The 27447-nt window shown below is 48.9% G+C and overlaps 1 protein-coding gene across 1 annotated transcript in view; it reads right to left on the bottom strand.

Annotated features, from left to right (window-relative positions):
- The window catches only part of LOC119102292 (regulator of G-protein signaling 3), a 46894-nt gene that overhangs the window by 6838 nt on the left and 12609 nt on the right, over positions 1–27447 (bottom strand). Inside the window, exons 4-7 of the mRNA XM_037225658.1 lie at positions 16134–16225; positions 13334–14045; positions 11358–11449; positions 5612–5685 (exon numbers count right to left, since the gene is read on the bottom strand). Of these exons, the coding sequence (XP_037081553.1) occupies positions 5612–5685; positions 11358–11449; positions 13334–14045; positions 16134–16225 (970 nt within the window). The remainder of the gene's footprint in view (positions 1–5611; positions 5686–11357; positions 11450–13333; positions 14046–16133; positions 16226–27447) is intronic.

Here is a 27447-nt window from a genome sequence, read left to right on the forward strand (position 1 = left end):
GTCCATGTGGTGTCCAGAGTGCCCCAAACCTGCTTATGCAACCGCCTTGAACCTAAACACCTGTTCTAAAGAAAATGTCACGGGTGCTCATTTAAGGAGCCGGTGGCCTTCTTTGATATATAAGGTCATGTTGACAAAAATCCTATGAGTTTTTCATGCTCGCATTGAAAAAGTCTCAAAAATTACGCTAGGCGGGAGGTTACTGAAAAAAGTTGATAGGAGTAATTTGAGGTCAGTGACCTGCTCTGACATCTTGAAGTCCATGGAAGATGTCTACTGCGGTTCCTAATATCAATAAATTCGAAATGAGCACAAAAACTGCACTCTAAAACGGGGTGCCGGTAGCGTGGTGGTTTACGCGGCTGCGTTAACCACTGCGCGTCTGGGAAACCAGAGGTACGGGGTTCGATTCCCAGCGATGCCTCGCCCTTCCTGTCAGGGTGAGAGGCAGGCGACGCCATATAGCATCAGCAGCTGAGTGCGTCGTAAGGCCCCAATGACATGACACCCTAAAGCAAACTAGCGGGTAAGAAAGCAGGCTGGTTTTGACCTTGGACTGACCCTTGTAACTGTCACTTGCAATGGTAAAATCAATTGTTTTATTGCCTTAGAACCTGTCTCGGAGATTAATTGCCGTATATATATATATATATATATATATATATATATATATATACATACAAACTCATATATGTATACCAAAAGATCCGCTATTCAATTGGCTCCAGTTAGGACAAGTTTGGTGTGGCTACGTCGCGGCATTCGGAAATTATTCTGTAAAAACTTCGGGGGGGGGGGGCGGGGGAGGTAAAGAATCTACTCACTGGAGCACATGTAAACACGTGACACGTACACGTGTCACGTGTTTCCATGGCGCGCGCACGTAATTCACATGGTGAATTACATGCGCGCACCCGCACGTAATTCACCATCCTCCCGTATCAAAAGGCATAGCCTGTCATCTCTGTCAATGCCACCTGTAGCCGAAGCTCCTCTACCTGGGCTGACACGACACCCGTCACTGCTAAGATATTAAACAGGCGCTGGGCGTACTATCGCCAGGCGTAATGACCGCATTATTGTGCGGTAGAAAGTTTCGAGGGTTGGGCATACGCATTGGGCGCCCATATGGATTGCGTTAGTTTGATGAATGGGTTACCTTATGAATGGGTTGTCACATAGGATGAATAGGTTACCATATAAATTGCGTTACTTTTACACATGACGAGCTCCATCCACACTGTTAAACGCAAACAATATTGTATCAGTGGGTTTTCCAAGTGTTGTTGGATATGGTACATTTGAATTCGACTTAGCTTTACGCTTATGAGACAATGTAACAATGATAGTGAAATTGATAAAAGTCATAGGTTTAGTGTGCAACATAAACAGTGTCTTGCTTACTGCAAACCGTAATCGACATGATCAATGGAAATACAATTGCGCGAGCATTGTTTGGATAAGAATAAATAAACATGTGATTCCCTAGCCGATGAAAGCATGGTCGACAACAGCTCGTAAGAGTTGTTCTGCAAAACGCTTTGCAGCATCCCGGACATCCTCTGCTTTTGTTTTGCACGTCACGCACGCTTAGGTAAAGTGAGGAGGGTGCCGCCGCCAGGTTCTGAGATCCTCGAGCCCCGCGGTCCGAGGAGAGCTCAGCGACGCCGGTGCCCTCGCACACAGCGTCCTGCGCGTGCCGCCCCCCAGCCACTCACCTGAAGCAGTGTTTGATGGCTTTGGCCCAGACGTGACGCCAGTGCGAGCTCATCGCCGTCCCTGGCCAACTGCCCAGCGGCCGACGGGCCCGCCAGCGTTGCCGACGAGCACCGCCGGCGCGCGCTTACGAGGGCGGCCGGCGCGCGCGCGCGTCACCGGCGCCGCGAGGCTCGCACAGCCGAGCAGCGCTGTGGTTGCTCTGAGGCCGGCGGGGGAGGCGATGGTGACCGCTCTCGGTGCGCCGCAAAGAACGGTACAAACGCGCAAGTGTTCAGGCGCTAACCATCGGATAAATGCGTAGCAAACTATCCCATAATGTATAAAGGGCCAGTAAGACGTAACTAGTTCCCACCTGCCTATAACGAACGTTAACATGCTCACACTTAATGTTAAAAAGCGGTTTCTATAGAATTGACAAAGGGGCCGAGTATTCGGATATTTAGAAAACGAGTCCATGGGTATCGAGTTCATCAACTTTGCTCATATCTTGTTCATCATATCATTCGCTACACCGTATCTTCCATTGTCTTATCCTCAGATGGTAAATTGATTTCAGACGTACATTGCACACATTGATTATTCTGATAAAATCTGACCATTTATTTACTAAGCCTGGCGAGGGCTTGCATGCCTGCTGCTACCGAGAAGGCCTCGGCCTGTCGCGTCGGTATGCCCGCTGGCTGCCGTCCCCGTCCCGTTAAAGCCATGCGGCAGCTACAGTTATTCTATTTGACAGTCCGCATAAGATCCATGCTCACAAACACTGCTAATGCCTGACGTCAAAATGTCTCCAATGGCGCATACGACGAATGCGTCTTGGATTTTGTCTAAGCAGTTAGAGCACGCCAATTTCAAAAGCGTGAAGATCGAACCCGTCCTAAGTCATGTCTATGCAGTTGGTGTTATGCAGCGCTTGTATGGGATTTTGCAATGGGGGAAGGGGGCATCTGAAGGTTTTCACTGAAAACATGTTGGCGAGTCGTTGGTGCGCGAAGTTTCTTGCATGAGGTAGAACATCATCACGGCTTTCTCTCCCTTTCTGCCATGCCAACTCAAAAATTGAAGTCAACCGACCCACTGGGATTTCGACGAAGCTCTTCCTATAAGCAGTTCTATAGCTGGGGCATTCACTGATAAATGGACAAGAAGCGTCTAATGTCCCCACCCTTCGAATTTTGATTACAGGGGGGGGGGGGGCGTCATGGGAATTGTCATCAGTGCTGAAGCCTCCCATCTCATTTTTAGATCTCTCAATTGCACCGTTTCGGAGTTATGGCTTTCGGCATTTTTGTTGTTGCGTGGTTTCAAGACTAACTTCGGTGGAGATTTTTCCACTTGCTTGAAAGAGAACATGGCAAACCTATGCGTTAAGATGAACAGAAAACTCAAAAATATATGCACTCCATTCTTGAAAGCGCCATTGCATAAAAACAATGAACAGGGCGTTATGAAATTTTCAAATACACGAAGGACAACCTTCTTAAGTTCTATTCATCTTTTTTGAGCTGCATGTGAGAGAACGTAGTTTGATAGTTTATCCACCGACGAATCATGCATAACGCACGAACACTGGGTACGTGGTGCGTCGCGGCGGCCTACTGCCCGCCCCCCCCCCCCCCCCCACGTGGATTGTCGGGGCTGCGGTAATTGGAGCTGGAGGAAATGGGGGGGAGGAGTGCGCTCTGCAAGGGTGGTGTCTGTCGTCTTTGGTTCATGTGGGTTGACTCTGAAGTCAGACAAAGGCCAAGTGATAGGGCACTGACAAAGCCTGAGTGAGTGGAGCGCGTGGGTGCACTGGCAGTGTGTCGTGCGAGAATGAAATGCTCGAACATCTCCGGTTGTGTCGATCCATTTAGGAAGCACAAAACGAGAGCACGGTGGGATTTAAAGACCGCATTAAAAGAACGAGTCAGTCGTGTCTAGGACACGTGGGTAACAGTTACTTCTATGTTGCAACACTTGTGTGTTGCAAATGTCTCAACATATTACTAAAGACCATGAAGGCATTCCTGGCAACAATAACGCGGAACCTCTTGGCGAATCGGAAAGCGAGTATTCCAGTCCTCAGTTCCAGGGAAAAGTAAGCTGAAACAGTTCCGACTACGAATCGGATATAGTTTGGGAGAATGCTCAAGCCGCTTTGGAACGTCTTGCAAAAAAACAACAACAGTGCATCGGAGTAAGTAGCTGCTCTTTTAACGCTGTGTAGTTCATCGTTCAGTTATTCATGTTCATTTTTCGGACACTTCCAATCAGGTCCGCAGCTACCTTCTCCTTCTGCAATAACTTTGAATAGTGGAACATTGTCCGTACGTTTACGTGTAAAGAGGACGGATACTTATGTGGAGTTCTTAGCCCGCACATTTCACAACAAGCGCAAGCACAAGCTTACTTTCATGTATTTTATTATTCTCCAAAATGCCGTTTTCGCAACGCACGTGTTTTGTTTTACCGCAGAAGGTTTAGCTGCGTCACAGAGGAAAACAAAGGAAGCAGAGATGCTGAATAAGGCAACCACGTCACTGACAACATGGCGACATGGTACATCGCTGCCCTAAACTGAAAAAGAGCATGGCATTTTACCAATGACGCTTGTCTTCTCCAATAAGAGAAAACATATCTGGGGAAGAAATTGTAAAGATTGCCTTTTTTACAAATCAGAGGCAGACAGTCGGCTAAGTCCCGGAAAGAAAGACTTGTGCATGTGAGAGATGCAAACGGTGACAAGATGGCAAAGCAAAAACGACTGATTCTAAGCAATCTGCATGAAATTCGCCAGCTGTATAAGGAAGACGAGAGCAACCCACGAATAAGATTTTCCAAGTTCGCCACTCTCCGCACAAAGCATCGCGTCCTCTGATGGGTAGTGTGTGTGTGGGGGGGGGGGGGGGGGTTTGCTCTGCGCTGCTGCCGGGCCGCCGCTGAATGTTTTTGCGTCGTCCGCTGCCGCGTTCGCGAATCCCCACAAGAGCAAATTGAACTGGGGAGCCCATTGGTCAGCACACGAGCCAGATGATGTTAGCGCACGACTCGGTACGTTGTGACCCCGGTACATCAACATCGACACACACTTCTTTGAGCCACAGAGCTAGGATGGAGCGGGTGACCGGGGCATTGGCGAGATGGTGGGTCCGGTCAGGTAACATGAACGGCTGTCTCCCCGTCCATGGCTGTCCGCCGCTAACCACGGTATCACACCTCCATCTTTAAAGCCCATAATAATATTTAAACGGGGAAAAACGGAACCAGATGCATTGACAACACATCTAATTGGCGGGCATCCCACGCCACTAGCTTTCAGGTGTTAAACTTGGAAAGGATACGCCAAATCAGTTTTCTACCGGGCAATATAGCTGCTTCAGCAGACGCCCCACTCATGACCTAAAATACGCGATGCTTTCTTGCTATATGCCGTCAGCTTTATACCAAATGCAATATCTTTGTGGAAAATGTGTGTTCTTGTAGTACAACCATTGCTGCAGGGGATCAAATACTGGGAAAACAACGAAGATCGAAGACTTGGAGTGGCATCCTCTTCCGTAAAGATTACTTGGCCTTTTTGGATCCATTGATATTTGGTGAGCGCCTCTGCCTCCCATGCCTCAGAAGGCGCGGCCCAGCGCTGAAAACGAGCCGGGGCCGAGGGCTCCAGCTCGTCCCTGCGGTGGTCCCTGGATCTCACCGGTGCAGTCAGCTGCTCCCTCCCACAGGCCTCTGCCTCGGCTGGCTGAGGGCTCCAGCTCTTCCCCGTGATGGTCGGGCCGCTCACCTAGATCTCGCCGGTGCATTCAATTGCTCCCTGGATCTCGCATGTGCAGTCATCTGCTCACCTGGATCTCGCCGGTGCAGTCAGCTGCTCACCTGGATCTCGCCGGTGCAGTCAGCTACTCACCTGGATCTCGCCGTTGCAGTCGGCTGCTCCCTCCCACAGGCCACCGACTCGCTCGACCTGCGCTTAGAGAATCCCTGGGAATCGGACAAAATGATGCGATTAATAGACAACATATGCGTTCGTTTTGGGGTATCCGTCAAAAACCTGAAGACAAGCACGGTAACAACAATCAAACAGGCGGTGGAGGAATAATGCCGCATGAACTCAGCCCAAATACATCCATGTTAAGAGCTGATTTTTTAATTGTGATCTCCGGATATGTCGCCATAATTGAGGTACAATGCCAGGACGCATGACACAGTATTGACGCCGGCGAAAAGAAAGACCTCAGTCAGTCAGTTCCTTGCGGACGGAGAGGGGCGAACAACACATGAAATGAGCTCACGGCTGTCCAATTCACGTTTGAATTTTTAGATGGGAACAGCACCTTTCAGCTTGTTGATGAGCAGAAACAGCACGCACAAGGCGGAGGAGCGGACGCTGCCAACTCGGCCTTTCTGCGGATGCTAAACGCAGCAGTTGACGTCCACCTTTCCTATGACGCGGATCCATTTCGGGCGCCAAAAGTGCCCTAGCTTACACCCAATGAAGATCTTCAAGACGGGCAGCTTTGGAGAGACTCGGCTTACATAGAAGGGGATACTCTTTGAACCGTCCTCTCTCGGAGACAGCACATCTCCCACAAACCGTTTCAAGGCCGCCCCGGCAAAGGCACAGAATGAATTCCTATCGTCCTAGACTTCATCTAAGAACATGAGGAAGAACCTAAGAGCACACGCCGTCAGCTCTACCAAGACCCAAGACGCGGATGTCGGACTCGACGAGGGAGCCGCGGATCAATTCAACAGCTGGTTTGCTGGTGTGGGGCTCCGTATAGATGTGGGACTGGCCGTCCAGCCCGGTAGTCACATACCGCCCCGGCAGCCGGCCGTCATCAGTGTCGGGCTCCGTGTGCGTCCTGTCATGCTCCCGAGGCGCTGGGTTTGGCTCTGCGGCGGATGTCTGACCCGTCAGCAGTGGACTGTGACGGTGCATTGGCCCAAATTGTCAGGCGATGTTTTGCTGTGCTAGCTTCTCATGTTATTCGCAGTGCGGACGTGACATTTTTACCGGCGTGGTCCCGACACGGAGAGAAAACGAGCAACAGACATACCTAATCTCAAATCTGGTGACAAAACATGGTCACGCCACTTCAAACCTAGTAGCATTTGGAGCGCGATCGGTAAACTAGCCGAAAAAGTCGTCAGCATACAGCTGTTTGATTACCTCAGCGTCAGCTGTCGCGTGCCGCCCGGCCAGCATACCTACCCACCCACCCAACCTGCTGGCCTGAAAACTCAGCGAAAGACCTGGGTACTCAGTGAAAGGTACGAGCGACCTGGACACTCCTCGGTCGAGGTGGTCAGTGCGATCTCGAACAGCAGAGACCGGGGTCATGTGACGCGCGTGACGTCATGCCACCTCCTATGTCGACCGCGGTGCCCCTCTGGCAAAGCTCTGGTACGGCGAGTCAACACATTGGCCCAAAGACTAGGTCCGAGGTAGGATGCAGTCTGTGAAGGAGAGCCATCTCCTGGAGCCTGTCCACTTTGGAGCCACATGGGGCAGCACCCTCCCCTCGGGCCGATCTTGTTTAATATTGACACGAACGATCTGCCAAGTCACCCCTACCACGAAAGAATGGAACAGCTTGTGAAAAGAGAGAGGCACTTCAAAGAGATCGATTACTTCAGAAACGTAGATAGCCCGCATCACAAGCTAACAAATTCCAGCTGCGGGCTCGCCATTTCAAGGCGACAAATACATCAATGTGTGTAAAAAAGGACCGTCAGTGGCTATTGGCATACAAAGTCACACCCGTATTTTCCACCCTTGAAAGACGTTAACGGGTATCGAAGTGGCATATGGGCGGAGGAGGACAGATGGCTAGCCCTCTACTAACTCATTCATATGATTGGTAGCGGACCGCATTTCACGAAAACCACCTGCTGCACTCAGAGCGGCCGTGTAAAAAGTCCAGAATTCTTGTCTCCGAGCCGTCGATAAGGCTGGCTGATGTTTGATAAAAAATGGCATGTCTAAAAGGTATTGCTGACACTCGCGTTTTTAAGAATGCCAACGATAGATACTTACTGGCCAATTATACAGGGTAAGACGGTGAGCGATCTTCAGCTTAGGCAGGTTCTTAATAGTGGCAGGCAGCGAGCTCAGAGCTCCTGAAGGTCTACTTTTAAAACTCATTAAGAAGCATGCAGTACAGCTTAAGCCTTCATCCGCAATTAGCCTCCACTCGCATTGCTCTGAAGCCGGAGACCCAAGAAAATTAAGCGTCTTGTCAAATGAGCTCGTGTTAACGCTGGCAAAATCGCATTCCCACAGTGATTTTGCCATATGCCATATAACATACAAACAGACATGCTTTTCGAGCACACAACGTTCACATCGAACTGATCACATATGGTGCCCAAATATGCCGCCAAAATCCCTAGCGCGTGATAGACTACGCGGCATTACGGCGGTGGGACACGCAGGTTGGGCCAGCCTTGGGTCGGAGTGCGGCAGCCATAAACGTAAACAACAAAAAAACAACAAACAAAAACAACGAAAAACACTGATGTAATGTATAATGCGCTACCATGATCAGTTATATCCAATGTTTTGCCGCTGCACATCCTTGATGCGACGTCGTTGTTCCGTCGTTGTAAACAAATTGTCACCACCCGTGCGAGTTTGAAATAATTTTATTTTACACGTGATATGAGACTGCCATGCTGTTTTCTGATCATTGTTCACATTTTGTGCTCTAAAGTAGTCGGTCCGTGGAAGAAATGAATTTTGACGTGGCGCAGGAATTGAAATTGGAGACCAGCCTTTCATTGCTGATGTTGATATCTATGTCATGTCATCAAAATGGCACTGCCGTAAAAGTGATAAATTGAGAAATGGCCCGCCAAGTGACATAAGACATGGAGAAGCATGTGGGGCCTATTGACATTGCACTTAGCAAACATCTTCGACATTTTTTTAACTCGTCTTGCACACTTTAACCGCACGGCACCGAGTGCCATGCGGGGGTCAAACTAACGCTTAGAGTGAACCTGGGTGTTAGCACTTCTGTGACTTTAATGCTCGCATCCTGGGACTTGTTTGCTGCACAGACAGGCTAATAACTTGGTTCATACATACGCAAACGCATGGATGTCAATTTTCACAAATGATTGGGGGGGGGGGGCAGATCTGTGGAAGTCGCCATGAGAGGACGGGTAAAAATTTTTTTCCGGGTTTCGTCCACTTTTGTTCTAGTCATCCATGTGATATATATATATATATATATATATATGCACACACGCACACACACACACACACACACATATACATATATATATATATATATATACATAAGGATATTTTGGCACCATATTTTTGTTTATGCACGGACCAATAAAGAGAACGACGTTTTGTCCTTTGAACACCTACCATCCAAATTTTTTGATCTTTCGAACTTGCGTTTCCACGTTGTACATGTTTCCACTTATATCGGAAATGTATGCTACATTTCCTGGGCGATGTGTCCTTTGTAATGAGAAGTATTCTTAACCAAATATTTTCAACACAAATCCAGTTATGCCAAAATGTCAATGGGCCCCTGTAGGCCACCGTGCGACGGACAATTTTCGACTTCACCAATCCATGAAGCTTAGCGGGGGCGCATGCACACAACGATTGCGAGCGTGAGCGATTGCCATCTTAAGGCGTGAACGACTGCATTGTTACTTCTTGGCGTAACAGACGCGGTGAAACGTCAAGTCACGTCTGCACATATCCAGATAGCGCATCAAAGTCATTCAAAAGCTGGTCGCGTGTATAGATAATTCAGTGCTCTCATTTGCATTCAGTTTCAACGGGAGGACAAGCACAGATATTCGTAATATGTGATAGCGCGACGAATTTACATGACTGATTTCAAAATGGGCGTAAGTTGTCTCCCACTCAGCCGATTAGGGAATGCTTAGGATCAGCCCCAGGTGTGATACTTTGGCTGGGATTCCCAACCTGTGCGAAACTGTCTGCTAATATCTTCCCAAGGAGGGTGTTCAGAGCATTCCCCGAGCTGGCCACGGCAGTTACGCACTAAGCAATGTCCATTCCTGATCAAAATTTGCTAACCTTGAGCATGGGACGTCCTAAGCCTTTCAAATGCGCGTTTTGGGCAAGGAAAAATATTGGGAGCAACTGCTATAACTTACTAGCGTGGCATATCATATATTCAGAGGCCTGCCCCTTCATTTGATTCTCCTCAGAACCGAACGGCATGAAACAAATCAAATCACTTTTCATTCTGAGTCAAGGGGCTTTCGCATGATTGAAAACAGGGGCTTAGTCATGTGACCTGATCACGAATCATGAGTCGATGACTCGTGAGCCTGACGATTGTACTGCCGATTCTGATTCCAAATTGATTGGATCACAGGTTCGGCGCACACCCAGGGAACCAGCCAAGACGCTGGCGGTAGCCATGGCGGCTACATACGACGCTGGCGGTAACCATGGCGGCTACATACAGAACGCTGGCGGTAACCATGGCGGCTACATACGAGACGCTGGCGGTAACCATAGCGGATACATACGAGACGCTGGGGTAACCATGGCGGCTACATACGAGACGCTGGCGGTAACCATGGCGGCTACATACGAGACGCTGGCGGTAACCATGGCGGCTACATACGAGACGCTGGCGGTAACCATGGCGGCTACATACGAGACGCTGGCGGTAACCATGGCGGCTACATACGAGACGCTGGCGGTAACCATGGCGGCTACATACGAGACGCTGGCGGTAACCATAGCGGCTGTACGAGACGCTGGCGGTAACCATGGCGGCTACATACGAGACGCTGGCGGTAACCATGGCGGCTACATACGAGACGCTGGCAGTAACCATGGCGGCTACATACGAGACGCTGGCGGTAACCATGGCGGCTACATACGAGACGTTGGCGGTAGCCATGGCGGCTACATACGAGACGCTGGCGGCTACTATGGCGGGTGCGCTGGAGGTACAGAACCGCACAGCTACATGATAGATAACCGTACTACAACTCTTGCGTCATAAACAGCAGAACATCGGCTGAAATACAATCTGGTGCTAGCTGACGACATGTGCGGGGAATGGCAAGCTCTCGAAGCTAACGTGCTGAGCTAACGTGCTAACTGACGTCATGTGCGGGGAACAGCAAGCTCATGAAGCTAACGTGCTAAGCTAACGTGCTAGCTGACGACATGCGGGGGAATACAAGCTCTCGAAGCTAACGTGCAAGCTAACGTGCTGCTAGACATGTGCGGGAATGGCAAGCTCTCGAAGCTAACTTGCTAAGCTAACGCGCTAGCTGACGACATGCGTGGGGGAATGACAAGCTCTCGAAACTGACGTGCTAAGCTAACGTGCTAGCTGACGACATGTGCGGGGGAATGGCAAGCTCTCTAAGCTAACGTGCTAAGCTAACGTGCTAGCTGACGACATGTGAGGGGAATGGCAAGCTCACGAAGCTCTTCACTTGTTGGAAAGGCTCCTTGGTCTGCACAAGGAATTCAGGTACCACCGTATCGCTCGTGTGGCCTGATCGACGATCGTACATAAACGAGTAGAGCAAGGTACCAGGCACTACGTTGCTGTTACTAAGGGTCGTGAAATGAATCTCCGTCACAAGTTTTAGAAACTGCTGAATGAGTATCTAACGAAACTTACGTGGAAATGCGAGAACATCCCGCCCACTGCTTTCTTTGTTGCTTTCGCTAGACTGCGTGTCTTTTGTGTATGAAACGCTGGCATCGACTTTGCTGCGAAGTACAAAGCGGTACGTGTGAACGCTCCGCATGATTATTACCGAATAAATCATTTTCAAGCGATTTCAACACTTGGTGCTGTCCTCGTACTTATGACATTTGCGGATGCATTTCACTTAATGCAGCGTCAAGCGAACTTCGGGAAATCGAGTTGATCGAAAACCGATGCGTGCCGACTCGGTTCTCGGTTGGTCAGCAATACAACTTTTCGGATATCTTTTCGAACATCTTGGTCAGAAAGTTGGCGATAACATTTCATTCATTTTAACAAACAGCATCTTAAAAAAACGCATGAATAAATCTGTAATAAAGCATTAGCATTGACCTGCAGCCGAATACTCTACAACTTGCACATAATGTTTTGAAAGCACTTATGAATGGCATTGCAACATGAATTATCAAGCATAGTATAAGATCAACCATAACTAATTAAACTCAGCACGGTTCATAAGCCAAGCAATAAGCCCCATCATCGTAAACAATGCCGTTAATACGCAATACTTGTTAAATAGCCTTCGCTCGAGTGGGGGTCAGTTTGACCCTCTAAAATCTCCAAAACTAAGAAAGCTACCTGTTTTATTGCTCTAGAGCAATACAGCAGACTGGTCTTGACCTTGGTCTGACCTTCATACCTGACCCTAGGCCAATGGAATTTGCTTATTCAATTGCTGGGCTGCCTAAGAAACTTTTCTAAACATGTATGGCTTGGTCTGACACTCTGTTGTTGCATCAGATTCAACGATCCCCTAAAAATTTTATTCGCCGAATGCATGGCCTGACTGACCTGCCGTACGTCAGCGACCTTACAAGGTACATGTAAACTTTTGATACTAAATGCACATCGCCATCCACACAGGTTGCTCGAAACGTAGTAGAGGACTGCGCCCAGAACCGCCCATCATGGCCGAAATCCAGCGTAGCAGGCAACTTTGAAGCCATATATATGCCTCAGCCATCAGTGAAGGAATTCCGACGAGCTTAGAAGACAAACGGATATCTCAACATGTTTTCAGAACGATCGGTGGTCAAAATTCACGCAAGACGGAAGAATGATCTGGTACGAACTGTAGACCACAAACTGGACGCGTCACAACGTAAACCGGCAAGCAGATATGAGGTAAGCCAATGGTATGCCGCCAAATTCTGAAAAATCTGCAAGTTTGCGACATAACATAATAAAACCCCAATTGTATCAATCCAATCGCACAGGCGTCTTTTTCCACGCGTCGGACGCGTAAACATTGCCCCGGGCTATAATCCGCGCAACTGCCTACTGCATACTATTTGTTGATCTATTTTTAATATATCAATATTTTTGAATGCGTCACATTTTTCGAAAGGTATCGCCGCTACGCTCAGGATTTTTTTTCGTCGTCTATCTCTCGGTTAGTTACGCTGTGAAACTTTTAGAGAAGACAAGCCAAAGGAATTTGAGCTGCATGTTTGGATGTCAAGCAAGCAACTTATGTTCGGCATATTTGTAGACAATTAGCGGTGGCTTATCCATTGCAGCTTTCTTGAATGTCCGAACATGCAAAATAACTTACGAGGACTATTGAACTCGGCACCTTGGGTGTAACTTACATTGCGGTGAGCAAGCCACCCAAGGTCTCTCTTCTTGGTTTGTGCACCCTCGGAAGTAGATAGCTCGTTTGAAATTGCTTGAATATGACAGCACCCCTCACTCCAGAAAACATAATGCTTACCCATTTCTTCCTATACCCCACGCAAGCAGGAGACTCGGCACTACCCATCGCTTATCATAAAGAAAGCAGCGCAGCCTCGACAAGAAGTCAAACAAGCCGTCCATTAAATCACACCATCCTCAGCTCATCCAAGCAAAGCGCCCGCCCCAACCAGGCCCAAAGGCGCCCTCACCTGACAGTGTTGACATTTTGCGGTCGCGCGGGTCAGCAGCCGCAATGCCCACTGACGAGTGGGGCCGCAAGCCAGGCTCCCACGCCGCCCCGGGGTCCCCGGTCCAGTCTGTCAGGCCCAGACGACCCGCCTCGCTGCCGCCGCAGCCCTCCATGTAGGCGCGCATCTGTTCGGCAGTCCAGGTGACGTCATCGCGCCGGGGCCGGACTGACGTCACTCGGTGGCCGGCGCCTGCCGAGACGTGGCCAGGCCCCGAGGCCGGCCCTGACCCCGAGGCCGGGCCTGATGCTGCGGACCGACCGTCGAGCTGCGACGGATCACCGGCAGGCGGTGGTGACGACGCGACACCGGTCGTTGTCGCGGCCGGCGGCTTCGGCGCCTGCCGTTTCCGCCGCGGGCCGCAATCCAGGTCGGCGACCTTCCCCGCTGGCCCGGTGGTTGGGGCAGACTCCGCTGCCAGTCCGGAGCACGTGACGGAGTCGCCGGCCGGGTAGCTGGGCAGGCAGGACTCCGGGGTGGGGCTGCGCGGCGGCGCGCGCTCCAGTCGCCCCTCGGGCGTCGGCCGCGCCAGCCATTCAGCCAGAGAGTTACGGCCGCCCTCCAGCTGCTCCAGCCGGAAGGCTGTGCTTGCCTCCTCGTCGCTGGCGTCGTCGCCGGACGAGCTCGGGCTGTGCGGCAGCGGGCCGATGTAGAGGTCCCCCGGCGACGCCACCTGCCGACACGGCCGCACCAGTGCTGGCACACCGGCGCCGCTCGCCCCAGCTGGGGGGAGGACACAGCATGGCGAGGGATACAGAGTGGGATTGGTGCGGAATAGCTGGGCTTAGCCCTGTAAAGTTAGCGAACGCTGTGCAAATCTGAGGGTGTTGTACGAAAACACGACCACAGCACTCGGAAGTCCCACAATTTAATGCGGTTTCTGTCGCCGCACAAACGCTTGCTGGTTGGCAGTATTAATTTGTTTTGCTACCAGCCATCCACGCATACCAGATAGTGACAAGTATGTGTCGCATTCTCCTCACCAATGTTGGCGTCAGAGCGCGTGTCACGGTGTTCTCTAGTAGTCGCTGATGTTTTGGTTCGAGGGCATTTAAATTGGATAGGTAACTACAGTAGACCATACCCCAATTTTGGACTTACGCCTCAAGTAATAATTTCGCCGAGACCGCAAAAGAATCTGTTCACTTGGTCTGACTTAAGACGATGCTGATGCATGGCCTGAAGTCACAGCAGAGCTCCGTTTTATAGCCGTGTGTCGGATGTGATTGCTATCACCGTTCCATAGCCGTGTGTCGGATATGAAAAGTTTCAGTTACACGCGCGCAGATACGTCCGGTCGGCAGACACAAGTCGCTGCTGGTACGGTGATAGCAATCACATCCGACACACGGCTATAAAACGGTGATAGCAATCACATCCGACACGCGGCTATAAAACTGCTATGACTTCTGCTATGACTTCAGGCCATGCATCAGCATCGTCTTAAGTCACTGCTGGCCGCCAGCAGGCTGGCAAGCGGGCCTACTCCGTGTCGTTGTCATTGGGGATTAACGACGTGCTCAGCTGCTGAAGCCATATGGCGTCGCTTGCCTCTCACCGCTCCCTCGCCTCTCACCGGCAGGGAGAGCGGACACGCAGGGGATCGAACCTTCCTCTGGCTTCCCTGACGTGCAGCTTAGCCACTACATTTTCGGCACTCTCCGGCCACGCATCGCCTGTTTTACGCTACAGACTCAGGGAAATCACAGCACGGTTGGTGCCATTGTAGCAAATAGATTGGTGGCAACGTCAAATTTTGGGTGGATTTTGGCCATACAGAATTTAAAAAAATGTTCTATCTATAAAGGTTTTAAAGCAAGCGTCAGATATGATGAAATAAGCTGACTTAAAACTATTGGTATACGTTATGTGACTGGTCTAGACAAGACAGTTGCTCTATTTAGCACCTAAACTCCTCAACACGCCATTGCTTGATTGCGTCATCCTACCTGGCACAACATTGATTGAGAGCCAATGGGCGGCCGTGATATATGAAAATCGTGCTCACGAACGCCAGATTTGAACGCTTCGACAATTATATTTTGGCTTAAATCGCCGTATGGCCTATGGAATCACAATATTTGAATGACATTATTATGACTTCATGGATGCCTGGATGACCTTCAAATAGTCTGCACGAAAACGTCTGCACATCTTCGCGGGCGTGTAGCTCAGAGGCTAGATGGATTTAGGTCTTAAGAAGAGCAGGACTGTGAACTGCGCCGAATGCTCAAGTTGCCTATTTCAGCTCAAAACCCCATACAGATGTATAGCAACCCCTTTAAGCCTTAGGCCCGCGTCACTTTCACTGCTTCATCTTGACCGGCTTTGGCGCCAACGCGCTGCATTCAAGGCCAGTCTTGAAAACGCGATGAATTGACTCTCACGCTCAATAGCTGATGTCGCTGTACAGGAACATCCCATTCTCAATGGTGACCCTAAAAACTACGACGGCAGGTTACATTACATTTACTATACATAACTGCATGAGAAGGGAAGCCATGACTTAAGCAGCACATAACACACGCGCTATGTTAATTTATAAGTATCTTTTGTCGATTTCGTTGCACAAAACACACCAAAAGGGTAATGCAAAAATAATTTGGAACAGCTATAGAAACTTAAGCTCTCTCTTTGAGAACATGTCCCCCGTCTAGCCTCGGCGGTGTCCACCCGGTGTACATGTTGCAATCTGCGATCTGGAGCGGGCATTTTATTCGTGGGTCAATGTCCGTTAAACTATTCACTTGTAGCATCTTACCGCTGAAGGTCTTGCGCCCTCAGACGTTTGTTTTTTGTGGAAAGGTCTGAGAATGGAGAACTCCTGCATTTTCCGCGATGCTTTACCTCCACCTGAAATTGAAAAAGAGTGAGTCATCCTCAAAAAGAGACTAGCGCCGCTCAGCATCTTTCTTTGAATGGGCGTTAGCAGTCGGTTAATAAGCTCGGTTCCACATTATCATTACACACGTTCACCGACTAACTGTAATTCAGGCCCACGCTAGAAACTATGGACGGATTGCAACATTATGCTGGCGCGTAATAGCAGAGTGTTTAGCACCTTCGCAACCCCCCCCCCCCCCCCATGCGGAGGACCCGAGTTTTAACCTCGGTTGCGCCGAGGTCCCTGAGCGTTGGTATGGTCTCTGCGATCCATGGTACTCAGCAAGGGAGGAGCGACGTCGCATGTCGCGTTATCTCCTAAAAAAATATGCAAGATAATGCTTTTCGAGTACTTTCATCCTCTGTGCAAATTTGCGCTCCATCGCTACCGGGATTGTAATTTCTACAGACACAGCCATGGGGGGACTCACCTGCCGCCTAAACACTACCACACCGGCGCAGCTTTGACATTATTAACGTTCCGAGCCCATACCATCGGTACAGCCATGTCACGAAATTATCCGTTTTTAACCAAGCGACCTTCCATGTACGCAGATGGAAACGCCGTTCAGCTGAACACTTCTTCGCAAAGGCAAATCCTGGTGAGGGGGGGGGGGGCACTGGGGGTGCGTGCCCCCTCCCCGATCCAAAAGAGAAAGGCCGCTCTTGATGCCGCTCTCGGACGCCGAAGACGCCCTTCTATGGCAGCGCTTCCAAAGGGGTGCCCGGCAAGGGCCGGAACGGGACAAGGTGTTTGAAGGGAATGTTCCGACTTTGGGCAAACTTAAAAAACATTTTCTAGTGATACCTCAGGACCAGTTAAGTCCTAGGTAGTACCGCTGCGACACCGTCAAAACCCTATAAGGATATCAATTTTAATTATTTTCGAGTCCAAATTACGCTTTCAACGCTGTGTAACAACACTACGATTCTTCTCTTTAGTCGCGACCACCGTCGTCATGACAACCGTCGTGCGCACCTATACTGATGCGTAGTACAGAACGTTTATGATTGACCCAACGGGTGGCAAGGGCCTGCTACCGAGAAGCACACAGGTTGAAGTCTGAATCAGTACGCCACTATGAAACATGTAATGCCCCCATTCCCAAAGCCGAAGAGCGCCTAGAAAAGAGCCACTGTGGTGAACGCCATACGGGAGAAATCAAGGCCAAAGTTCAATGCTTCGCTAAATTCGTCGGAGGATGGGTTCACGTTCGTGAATATTTAAGTCCAAACAGAGTGTTTGAAACTTTCGAAACACTTATTACACATACACTTTGACACACTAGTGTGTTCCAAACATTGCCGAACACACGCACACACGTTGGAAAAACAACGCAAATAAAATATATTATTTTTATAGTGGTGAGCAGGGAGTCATATGTTATTTCTCCCACCGAAGCGGCTCCCCATATTGAAATTCAGTGCTATTCAGAATTTCGAGAAAACTAGTATTACTGATTATTACTTGAGTATTACTCAAAGGGCGCCGTTGACGTCCAAAATATGTCCCAGGATCAGGTTTAAGAAGCTATTAAAATACAAAAGGGTGTTCCATACCCTGGCGGGGCACCCCGAGATCCAAAAGGGCGTTCCTTTGGTTTGAAATTATGTCTCGGAATCAAACAGAATGTTTTAAAGAACAAAAGGGCGCTCCAAGCCGTGGAAGGATAACCCAAGTCCTGGAAGGGCGTCCCTGAGAACCCAAAAAGTTTCCCTGTAGTCTAAAAATATGCTTCGACGTCTAAAATGATGCACTAAAAAGTGTGGGGACCCAAAATCTGAAGAGGAGCTTTGCTAACCAATAGGGCGCCATGACTCATGAAAGTAAGTCTCAAGGGTAAAAAGCGCCTTTAAGAACAGAAGGGCGTGCAAATCTCCAGAGGGTCACTTCTCAGAGCTCCAGCAGCGTTCCTGGGATTTTACAATGGGTCTTGATGTCTTAAAGGACTCTTAAAAATACAACAACTCAAAACAAAAGGACATTCAATTTTGAGGAGCGGTTCCAAAGACTCAATAGGCGCGCATAGGGTCTGAAAAATGTTCCCAGGGCTTAAAAGGGCGGACAAAACTCGGATGACTTTTCCCTATATCTGAAAATGGCCCATTTGGCCAGGATATCCTAAACATAAAATGGCGCATCTAATTCTGGAGAGGTGCCCCGGGTTACTAAGAGGGCGTCTTTGTGGCTTGAAAACCTTGCGAGGGTGATCACAGGTCCTGTAGAAAAACAGTGAACCCAAGGGCTCCGTGAGGATCCGGGATGACCTTGGTGTTTTGAGTGGGCGCCATGGTGTTTGAAGAATACACACGCGCTGCCTTCAGGACATTCAAGTCTCAAGACATGCAAAACACAAGACACACGAGTTTAGGGGCAAGATATTGCGGCTTAAAAGACGTCCGTGAGGAACAAGGAAACCTGTAGCGCCGAGTATGACAAAGGAAATCGAATGTGCGGGAGGATGGGACTCGGTCAGTGCGCTGCCTGCACCTCAACACCGTCGCGAGCCACGCTCAGGCAACGCTTTGCTCCCGCGTGTCCCAGTTCGCACCCCGGTAGTTTAGTGATAGAGATTCCGCCCCACCACCGCGGTGTCACGTGCCTTGGAGATAAAGTGACACCTCAGGCATAGCTTAATGACAGAAAGTGCCCGGCGACCTGCTAGCTCAGCCGCTGGCGGACGCTGAGCCAAGAGACTGCCTGCTCCGCCGATGGACACCGAGTCACCCAAAACTGCCATTTTTAAATCACGGAAGACAAAGGCGGCACCTCCGTGAGCAGTATCAGCGAGAACTGGCTGGCTAGCTGTTAGTACGGTGCCAGACTTTGAAGGCGCGTGGTATGTGACCTGCACAAGGTTCAACAACAGTGACTGCGTTGGCGGTGGCCGTGCAGACCGTGCAACAGGATGTGGTAATTCCAACCATAGTGTGGGATCGCTGGTCAAGGCCTCTGATATGGTTCTGACGCTTGATTGTCAAGGATGGCTACGTCCCAACAATCGAGGGCATGGGTGTTCATTATTGCTGTCATCAGTGAGCAGCCGAGTTTCTAGCCAGGACTGAGGACAATAAAGAACGTGAAGTGAGGACCCGGATGGACAGAGCACCACTAGCGGCGATCAAGGCTAACCGTATCGCGTAACATCCCATCATCGATCGCAATCATCGACCGCTGGCCATCGACTATCGACCGCTGACCATCGATCATGGATCATCGATCATCGATTTCAATCGACCATCTCGATGTGTGCCCGCCAAAACCTCGCCATGAGAGGACACGGGCCGGAACGACGGCTGACTCAAACGATAGCTTCTGAAGCACGCCTTGGCTGATCATGCGACACGGCGACGGCGTCCTCCAGGAAGACATCGGGATACCACCAAGAAATGCGGTCTGCATCTAACAAATTACGCAACACGAGATCCTTGACTGCGCCGCCACCTTCATGACACATTACATAAGAGTGGGAGACAGCGTCTTCAGTGAACTGGTGGCTGAAACAACTGACCGAGGGGAGCGCGAACAGATAACAGCTATCATTCGTTGCGCTTGCCGGGAGGACGGACTGTGGGGCTATTCACGAGGATTCTGTTAGCATCGTGAATCTGCTCAAAGAGGTTGGCACTGCCTGCTCCAAATAAGACGACACCGACGACGACGACAACGGGGCGGGAGGAGGAGAGGAAGAGGAGGACAATGCGCACAAGAGAAAGATGATTCGAGTCAACATCGGCAGTGCCATTCGGCAAGGAGTAGCAGACCTCGGACAGATAACGGAACAGAGAGGATGATCGGTTGCGGGTTTGACGGAATCCAGCAATGGCCGGTGGGAAAGAGGGAGCAGTAGCTGTGGTCAAACGCGACAACGATCTTTACGAGTGTTTTTACTGGGCGATGCATGCGTTTAATTTGTGACTCAGGAGCAGACGCAAGCAGCAAGGCATTCGATATTGTCTTGCCATCGCGAGAGACATAGCCACCTTTTCATTCACGGAAAGCCCACCAGATCCCTGAAGAAGGTTATTAAGAAGGTGGCGCTGAGAGAAAGTCGGAAAAGGGCTGATGACTACGCACTACGCACTTTTTTGAGCGCCACAAGACAGTGACGCCCATATGCCAGCTGCTGCCGGCGCTGGCCCGCTAGCAGACAAAGATAACCACGAGATTCTCTTCAGAAGCGCAGAAGAATGCCAGGGGGACGCGCAATCGCAATGATCAGAATGTGCACAACCGCCTCCTCAGCATTTCTGATAGCACCGCATGTGCTTGAAGCCATGACCTCCGTGGTACAACAGAGACATTGGAGCGCCCTGAGCTCCTCCGAGCGTTCGCCGCCCTGCCGGTGTCGACGGCCGAGAGGGATGCCTGTTCAGCCGCGCCAACATTGCGGCGACCTCGATCACATCCACAATGATCACAGAGCGTCTGGAGGTCTTGTGCCTGCTGCGAGCCTACGCGCAGTCGCTCGGTAACAACGTAATTGCTGTTCTCCAGAAGTTCTGCTCCCGGTCTCAGAAACGGTATTTCGGTCTTTAACAACGGCACCGCAAAATGTTTGTTCTCAATTACTGTAACGTACGCATGAGATCTTTATTTATTTATCTATCCATCTATCTATCTATCCTTCTATCTGTCTATATATCTGTCTGTCTATGTATACACACATTCACGCATATATATATATGTATATATATATATATATATATATATATATATATATATATATATATACATATAAACATACATATATGCATATACATGTACATATATAATATCATCTTCGGATAGTGAGAAGCAGCATCTTCGGGTAGTAAGAAGCAAAAACTTTATGGCAAGGACCGCAGTCACTATCATTTAAGCAGTGATCAACGTTTTGATACATTGTGTATCATCATCATGACGACCTCAACGGTACAAGTTCTATCAAGTTACAATGAAATGTCAGACCATTTCACCAACATCGATAGACATGACAACGGTCACAATTAACACAATTAAACACGATCTCACTCTGCATAAACGAGATAGCTTAGCCAATACAGAAATCACGCGACGACATATGCTCTTTTGACTCAGCATGAAAAGGCTACTTTTTAATTTGAAAAGACCATGCAGACATCAATATACCTAATGGCGGCATCTTTGGTGCATATGAAGTGCTTCTAAAATCCTAAGATCGAGAGAATTCCTGTAACGTTCATCGTCAATGCTTGCAATATATATATATATATATATATATATATATATATATATATATATAAAGCAATCATTCCAAGCGACGGAGGCTTACACAAACAAGTATAAAACATGTAGGTTATAACCATAGTAGCCCATGGGTTAATAAAGCCCAAAACTGCGCAATGTCAGCCACTGACACGCCAAAAACACTTTCATTTCTTCGGATCACAATGAAATGCACACAAGTCGGCGCGTTGTAATCAGCATACCAAAGACACACAAGTTCAGGACATGTGGGTCATGCACGTCGAGGCCACCGGCATTAGTGGAGACACTACGGGTAGATAAACATGTCCACTGAATTTTCCCGGGCTAGATTTGGACCCCAAATTTTGCCTGCCATAATGCCCCCTGAAACGTTTTTTCCCACTCAAAACTGTCTCACATTTAAATACTCATTACCTCGGAAAGGCCTTCTACGCATCATGTATCATACGCGATAAGCTCATATTGTGCATTTCACATGTGGCTATTGGTGCATACCGGATAACACGGCAAAGGACTAATCCTAACGCATTCAATCATATGCGACCGGCAACCATCAGCTGCTGGTTTTAAGTCTGGAACCGGAGAATGCGGCACTCCAGGCCCGACCCAAAAAAGGCGACACTCCCCCTAGGTCGGCGTCCGGTCCCTGGACAGGAATCTTTGCGCCCACCTTGGGCGCGATTGCAAAACAAAAATTTGTTAATGCAACCTGCAGTCGCCCCCCGCATCACTCCGTGTCCCCCCTTCCCATCGCTGATCACGGAGCGCACGTTCGGCCACATCTGTGCTGCAACCGGCCGGGTATGCGTCACCGTATGCCATTCCGCGAGTCACGGCAAGTGGTGGACCTTACTGATGGATTCGAGCTAGGGCTTTACGGCGGTAATCCATGAACTCTCCTGTAGCCGTTTATACAGGAGCGATTGCGTTGCGAATGCTCATTCTTAAATGGAGCGTGTCTGTCAACGCAACATAAGAAGGAAAACTAGAAAATGCCCTTCTTGTCCGCGACTGCACGTGGTTTAAACACGAAACCTCCGTCACGCATGACAAATTCCACACTACAAACTCTGCCAGTCAACGCGCCATGAGCACCGAGCCCTGTCTGTGTCTCGGGCTTACTGGACGATGTCGTGGAACAGTAAGAGGACGTGGACAAAATCATGACGACTAAGATAGGACAGTTAGATTGCGCGCAGACTGAAATATGTACGTGGAGGGCAAGGGGTGTCACTTCACCTGATCATGGCTCATGATTCATCACTCGTGACACGAGTCATGACTCTGTTCACTTGCTCGTGGGATTGAGCTACGACGGAACAAGTGTATTTTTTTTCAAACACAAACCAACATAGTCAGGTCACATTGCCCCCTAAATTCCAGTTTGACCTCCAACCCAAAAGAGATCTTTACGGGATAGTACGAGACTGGCGTGTAACTTCTGCAGATTGTATGATACCGATTCTAGTTGGCTTCTTTGAACCTCAACATCTGGTGGAACAGTTATTTGAGATCGTAAGAACTGTATTGTAACAGGAAATTATTTGCGGAAAGCAATTTCCTTCCAACGCCTTCCGCTTTTCAATGAGGGTAAAAATACGAGTTTCCACCGCACGTGTCAAATAAATCTTCTGTCATAAAACCAGATACAGCTATCTGAAATATTCCCTTTGTCGTATATCTTTCTTCATTATTCTGTCATCGCTGGGCATTCCAGGACATCGTTCACAAAATTAACTACGGAACGGGAAAAACGTTTTGGTGCCCATCTCGTGGGTAAAAGTGCTCTTTGAACCGCCTCAGTAGTACTCGTCAGTGGAGCAGAAGTTGAGTGCTGTAGTTCAGGTTGTTGATGGTCCCATTACTCACGTGTTCCAATGGAAAACTGACGAAACAGTCGTCCTTACAAGTCTACATTTCTGATCTGGTGAAGCAAATAAAAATTGCAATACAATTTTTGACATGCGCGTTCCTGCATTTCTATTCGGCGTGGAAAACATCACTCCATGCGTTATCGTAATTTGCAAAAATATGAAATCAACTTCGAGAACTTCTTTTGGAGGGTGAGCTGCCACACGAAAGTGAAGAGACTCTGATAAACAAAATTGGAGAAAGCATCTCAAACACGTGAGCATAGAGAGCAGAGCAGAGCATAGCTCCAAGCCCAGGTAGACTAAGTAAAAATCCAGGACGACAGGCACCCCAAGCCTTGCAAAGCCTGTTAGCAGCCTGGCAAGAAATACCTGGTCGCTGGACGAATGGGAATCCTCGAGATCAAGCACGGGACCTCATCAGGACCAAGTGGTGAGGCGCATGGACATCAAGATCAAGGTCAAGGTCACAGCCAGATTCGAAACAAGCAGGAGACCTTTAAACAACTTAGAGAACGGGACGCCACAGGCGAAAGTAGAGAGCAGCTCACAACTCATATCACACAGGCTTGTGTGACCTGGTTTCTGGGCTTGGGATTTGGGTTTGCTTCTGTGGGCTTCGGTTTCTCACTTTAAGAGAGCGTTTCACATTTTATGCGCTTTTGAACTGAAATAGACGTCTTGAAGATTATTCGGTGCAGTTCACATCCCTTCATTTCTAAGATCTGAGCCCACCTCTTTTCTGAGCTACGTGCCCGCGAATATGTGCACACCTTTTCGTGCAGACTACTTCAAGGTCACCTTGGCATCCATGACGCCATAATAACGTCATTCAAATTCTGGCATTCCATTGGCCATGCAACGACTAAGGCCAACAAAGATATAGTTGTCGCGCCGTTCACTTTCGTCGTTCATGAAGGCAATATCCAGGTATCATGACCATCAATTGGCTCCCAACCAATTGTCGCATGATCAATGTTGTGCAAGGTACAATGACTCAATCAAACAATGGCGTATTGGGGAGAGAGACATATTGAGACGCACTGACGTACTTCAAAAATGGACGTATTGACGTACTTCATAGAAAAACTGTTGTCTAAAGAAGTTGTTTCCACCTAAATCATGTTAAAAGCAGCTATAAATGAGCTTATTTCATCATGTCTGATGCCTGCTGCGGCATCTTCAAGTGTGGAACAATCGTTCGAAGTGGCGATTGAAGGGTGTCCCATGACAAGTTAGCGTAATATCAAAACCCCAGACCGAGGGTGCCCTCAAACCGAGTTGAGTGGCATCATAAACATAGATTCACAGGAGCCCATGACACGAGAACGTCCCAAAGCCCAAGAAGAATAGAGCTCTGGGTCTGAGTGGGGGCCCATAATTTCAACTGGGAATTTGGCTTAGGCTCACCGCGTGGTAGTTCACGTCCTTAACGGGAGTATAGCGCTTTCCTGGTACTCTTCACTTATTTTTAGATCAGATGCGTACGTTTTGATCAGTAATAACAGCTTTCTCGAAATCCTTTTGTACAGCTCAGAATTTCAAGTTGACGTGGCCGCTCCGACGGAAGAAATGTCGTTTGACTCCCTGCTGACCACAATTAAGGTAATATTTTTCCTTTGTCTTGCAGCTTCCAACGTGTGTTTTACGTAATGTCTGATATACATTAAGTGGTCAAAATGCTCGCACACTAAATTCTTCCAAACCTTACCTCTACCTAGAAAAAGCAATATGCAAATATGAGGGCGTTATCTCATGAATTTAACGACACGTCAAACCATGGGGTTGATCTCTCACCTACGGCGTGTGGCTCTTTTGCCCAGTGACTATTTTCGAAGCGCAACCAGTGCGCATTTCAGTAAATAGCTCGCACCTCCCGCTGCGCCAATCACAAACAACCATGTGGACTGACGACATTAAGACCAGTAGAAGTGCAACAATTTATCCCTAAAGCCCAGAATGTAGCCCAAAAGTGGTACTTTTGGTCCGTAACAGCTGACGACGACCCTCGGAAGATCCTGCGGTCGTCGGTTATCACGAGCTAGGGCTGCACTCTTGGGATGGAGGGGAAGAAAATAGTGGTGTAACGAAACATGACCATCATGATTTGAACCCGGAAACACTAGAAAGTAACCTCCTCATTAAGTCTTGTTGATGCTGCAGTGTCACTACACGGTGCTTCTGTTAGGCGCAACTGGTCCTGAAATTTCACCAGAGCACTTTTCTGAAATGTGCACAAAAGGTGGAATACTTCTTTAACTAAGGACGGATGTAACCCTTTCACATTAGACGCATTACCTGCTGTACCCACCGGACTATTTCGTTCCCTTCTGGTAGAAGCATATCCGGTGCCCTTCGCGTTACTTAAGGAAAGAGCGTTGATGCACGTCAATGGAGAGAACGTAATGATATAAGCTCTGCCTCTGAAAGTTTGACATCATCATCAGCGAAATCATTCAGGCCCGGGGGCAGCGCCAGCAAATTTGATAGAAGAGACAAGGTCGTAAACCATTACGGCACGTCAGCAAGAAAGAAATAGGTTAGAGACCATTCGTTTAATACCTGGCGTTCCCGTACATGATCAACGTCATGTAAATTCCTCATGCTCTTAACGCTGCACAACCGTAAGGTGCAGGCGTGAGAACCAAAGGTGGAGGCACTTGGTGGAACCCACAACTTTCCGAAAGCAAACCATTGGCCCTGTGGGCGTTGACTAGAAAAAAATAATCAAAATGGCTAGCATCCCTCCCCTCCCAACGTTAAAGAACGTTTCTTGCCTCATGCAAGCGGAAAATCTTATCGCAGTTTCGCAGCTTCTTGTCAGAGGTGCGTTATCATCTAGACCAGCTGGCCATATAATGTAATAATGTATGCACGCGTGTATGTACAATGACAAAAGTTTCGCAGAGTGATATTTCATGTATTTGTACCCCCAGTTACGCTAAGGCTTGGACGTTCCATTCCAAGTTTTTGTTTGCTCATAGAATGATAAGAGCAGCACGTAAATCCGGCCATTTAAATCGTCGGAGATGCAAACATCCCAACGACACGCTGCTTGAGAATCGCACAGTTCACACGCCTCGTCCATGCCTGCACCGCCACCAGCTTTGGTGCGCCTCTAAGCTGCCGCAGCCGAACGTCCTCTGACGTGATGCGTTTAGACTGACAAGAGCGACTGCAGCATGACCTGGATCCCATCGATCCAGGCGAAGGCGACTCACGTCACACCCTGCTGCTGCGTCTTCTCCCGTCCTGCCACCAATAAGCGAGAGAAAGCTTTCAGCTCCTGCCACAGGATGAAACTGCATTCAACTGTCGCTGAACAGGCGGTCAAGGTCACGAGACGATGATCAAGGGTGGGCTCTCAGGCGACAGGAAGGGGGGGGGGGGGGGGAGTAAGGGCTATATCTTCCCCTAGGCGTATGGCGAGGAGGCGTTTGCCCCTTGCCCTTCTGGCAGTGCTGCCCCTGGGCATCTCCATAGGGATAGTAAATGCAGCTTCTATGCAAACAGCGATAAGAATGTTACGAGCCTGAAAAGTGGTAACAAGTAAGTGAAAGAAGATTTATTCAGGTTACATGAATGACGTGCTACAACGCGGTGCACTTAAAGCAAAATATATCTTAAGTTGCATATTTTCATGTGAGCTGCGTGTTGAAAGCCTATCTCTAACGGGGAGAGAAAATTCGTGACTGCCTTTATGACCTTTTAGCGCATCGTGAAAATGAACGAGACAATGCCCAAGAAGTGTTAAGTGGGTTAAGTGGTATTTGCTCAGGTACGTAGCCAGGCTTTACCTCACGGGGCCAGCTGCCAAATTTATGCCGAGGTCATGCAAATTTGGAGCAAATTCCTGCGAAATCGCCTGACATCTAATGAAAACCTATCGGGTAGGGGCCGCGTCCACATTGGCGCCATCCTTCGCCACCTGCCATAATTTTCCTGCATACATGTCTGCAAATTGTTCGCAATTTTAAACGTCATTGCAGACCAAGCTAGACCAATGTGCATCGGCTAGGTCAAGTGACATCATTTTTGAAAGAAGTAGTCATTACTGCCATATATTGAACTTGCAGCTGTTTTTTAGATTG

This window comes from Pollicipes pollicipes, unplaced genomic scaffold, assembly GCF_011947565.3.
Source record: "Pollicipes pollicipes isolate AB1234 unplaced genomic scaffold, Ppol_2.1 Scaffold_5724;HRSCAF=6776_pilon_pilon_pilon, whole genome shotgun sequence".
In the NCBI taxonomy this organism is placed as follows: Eukaryota; Metazoa; Arthropoda; class Thecostraca; order Pollicipedomorpha; family Pollicipedidae; genus Pollicipes; species Pollicipes pollicipes.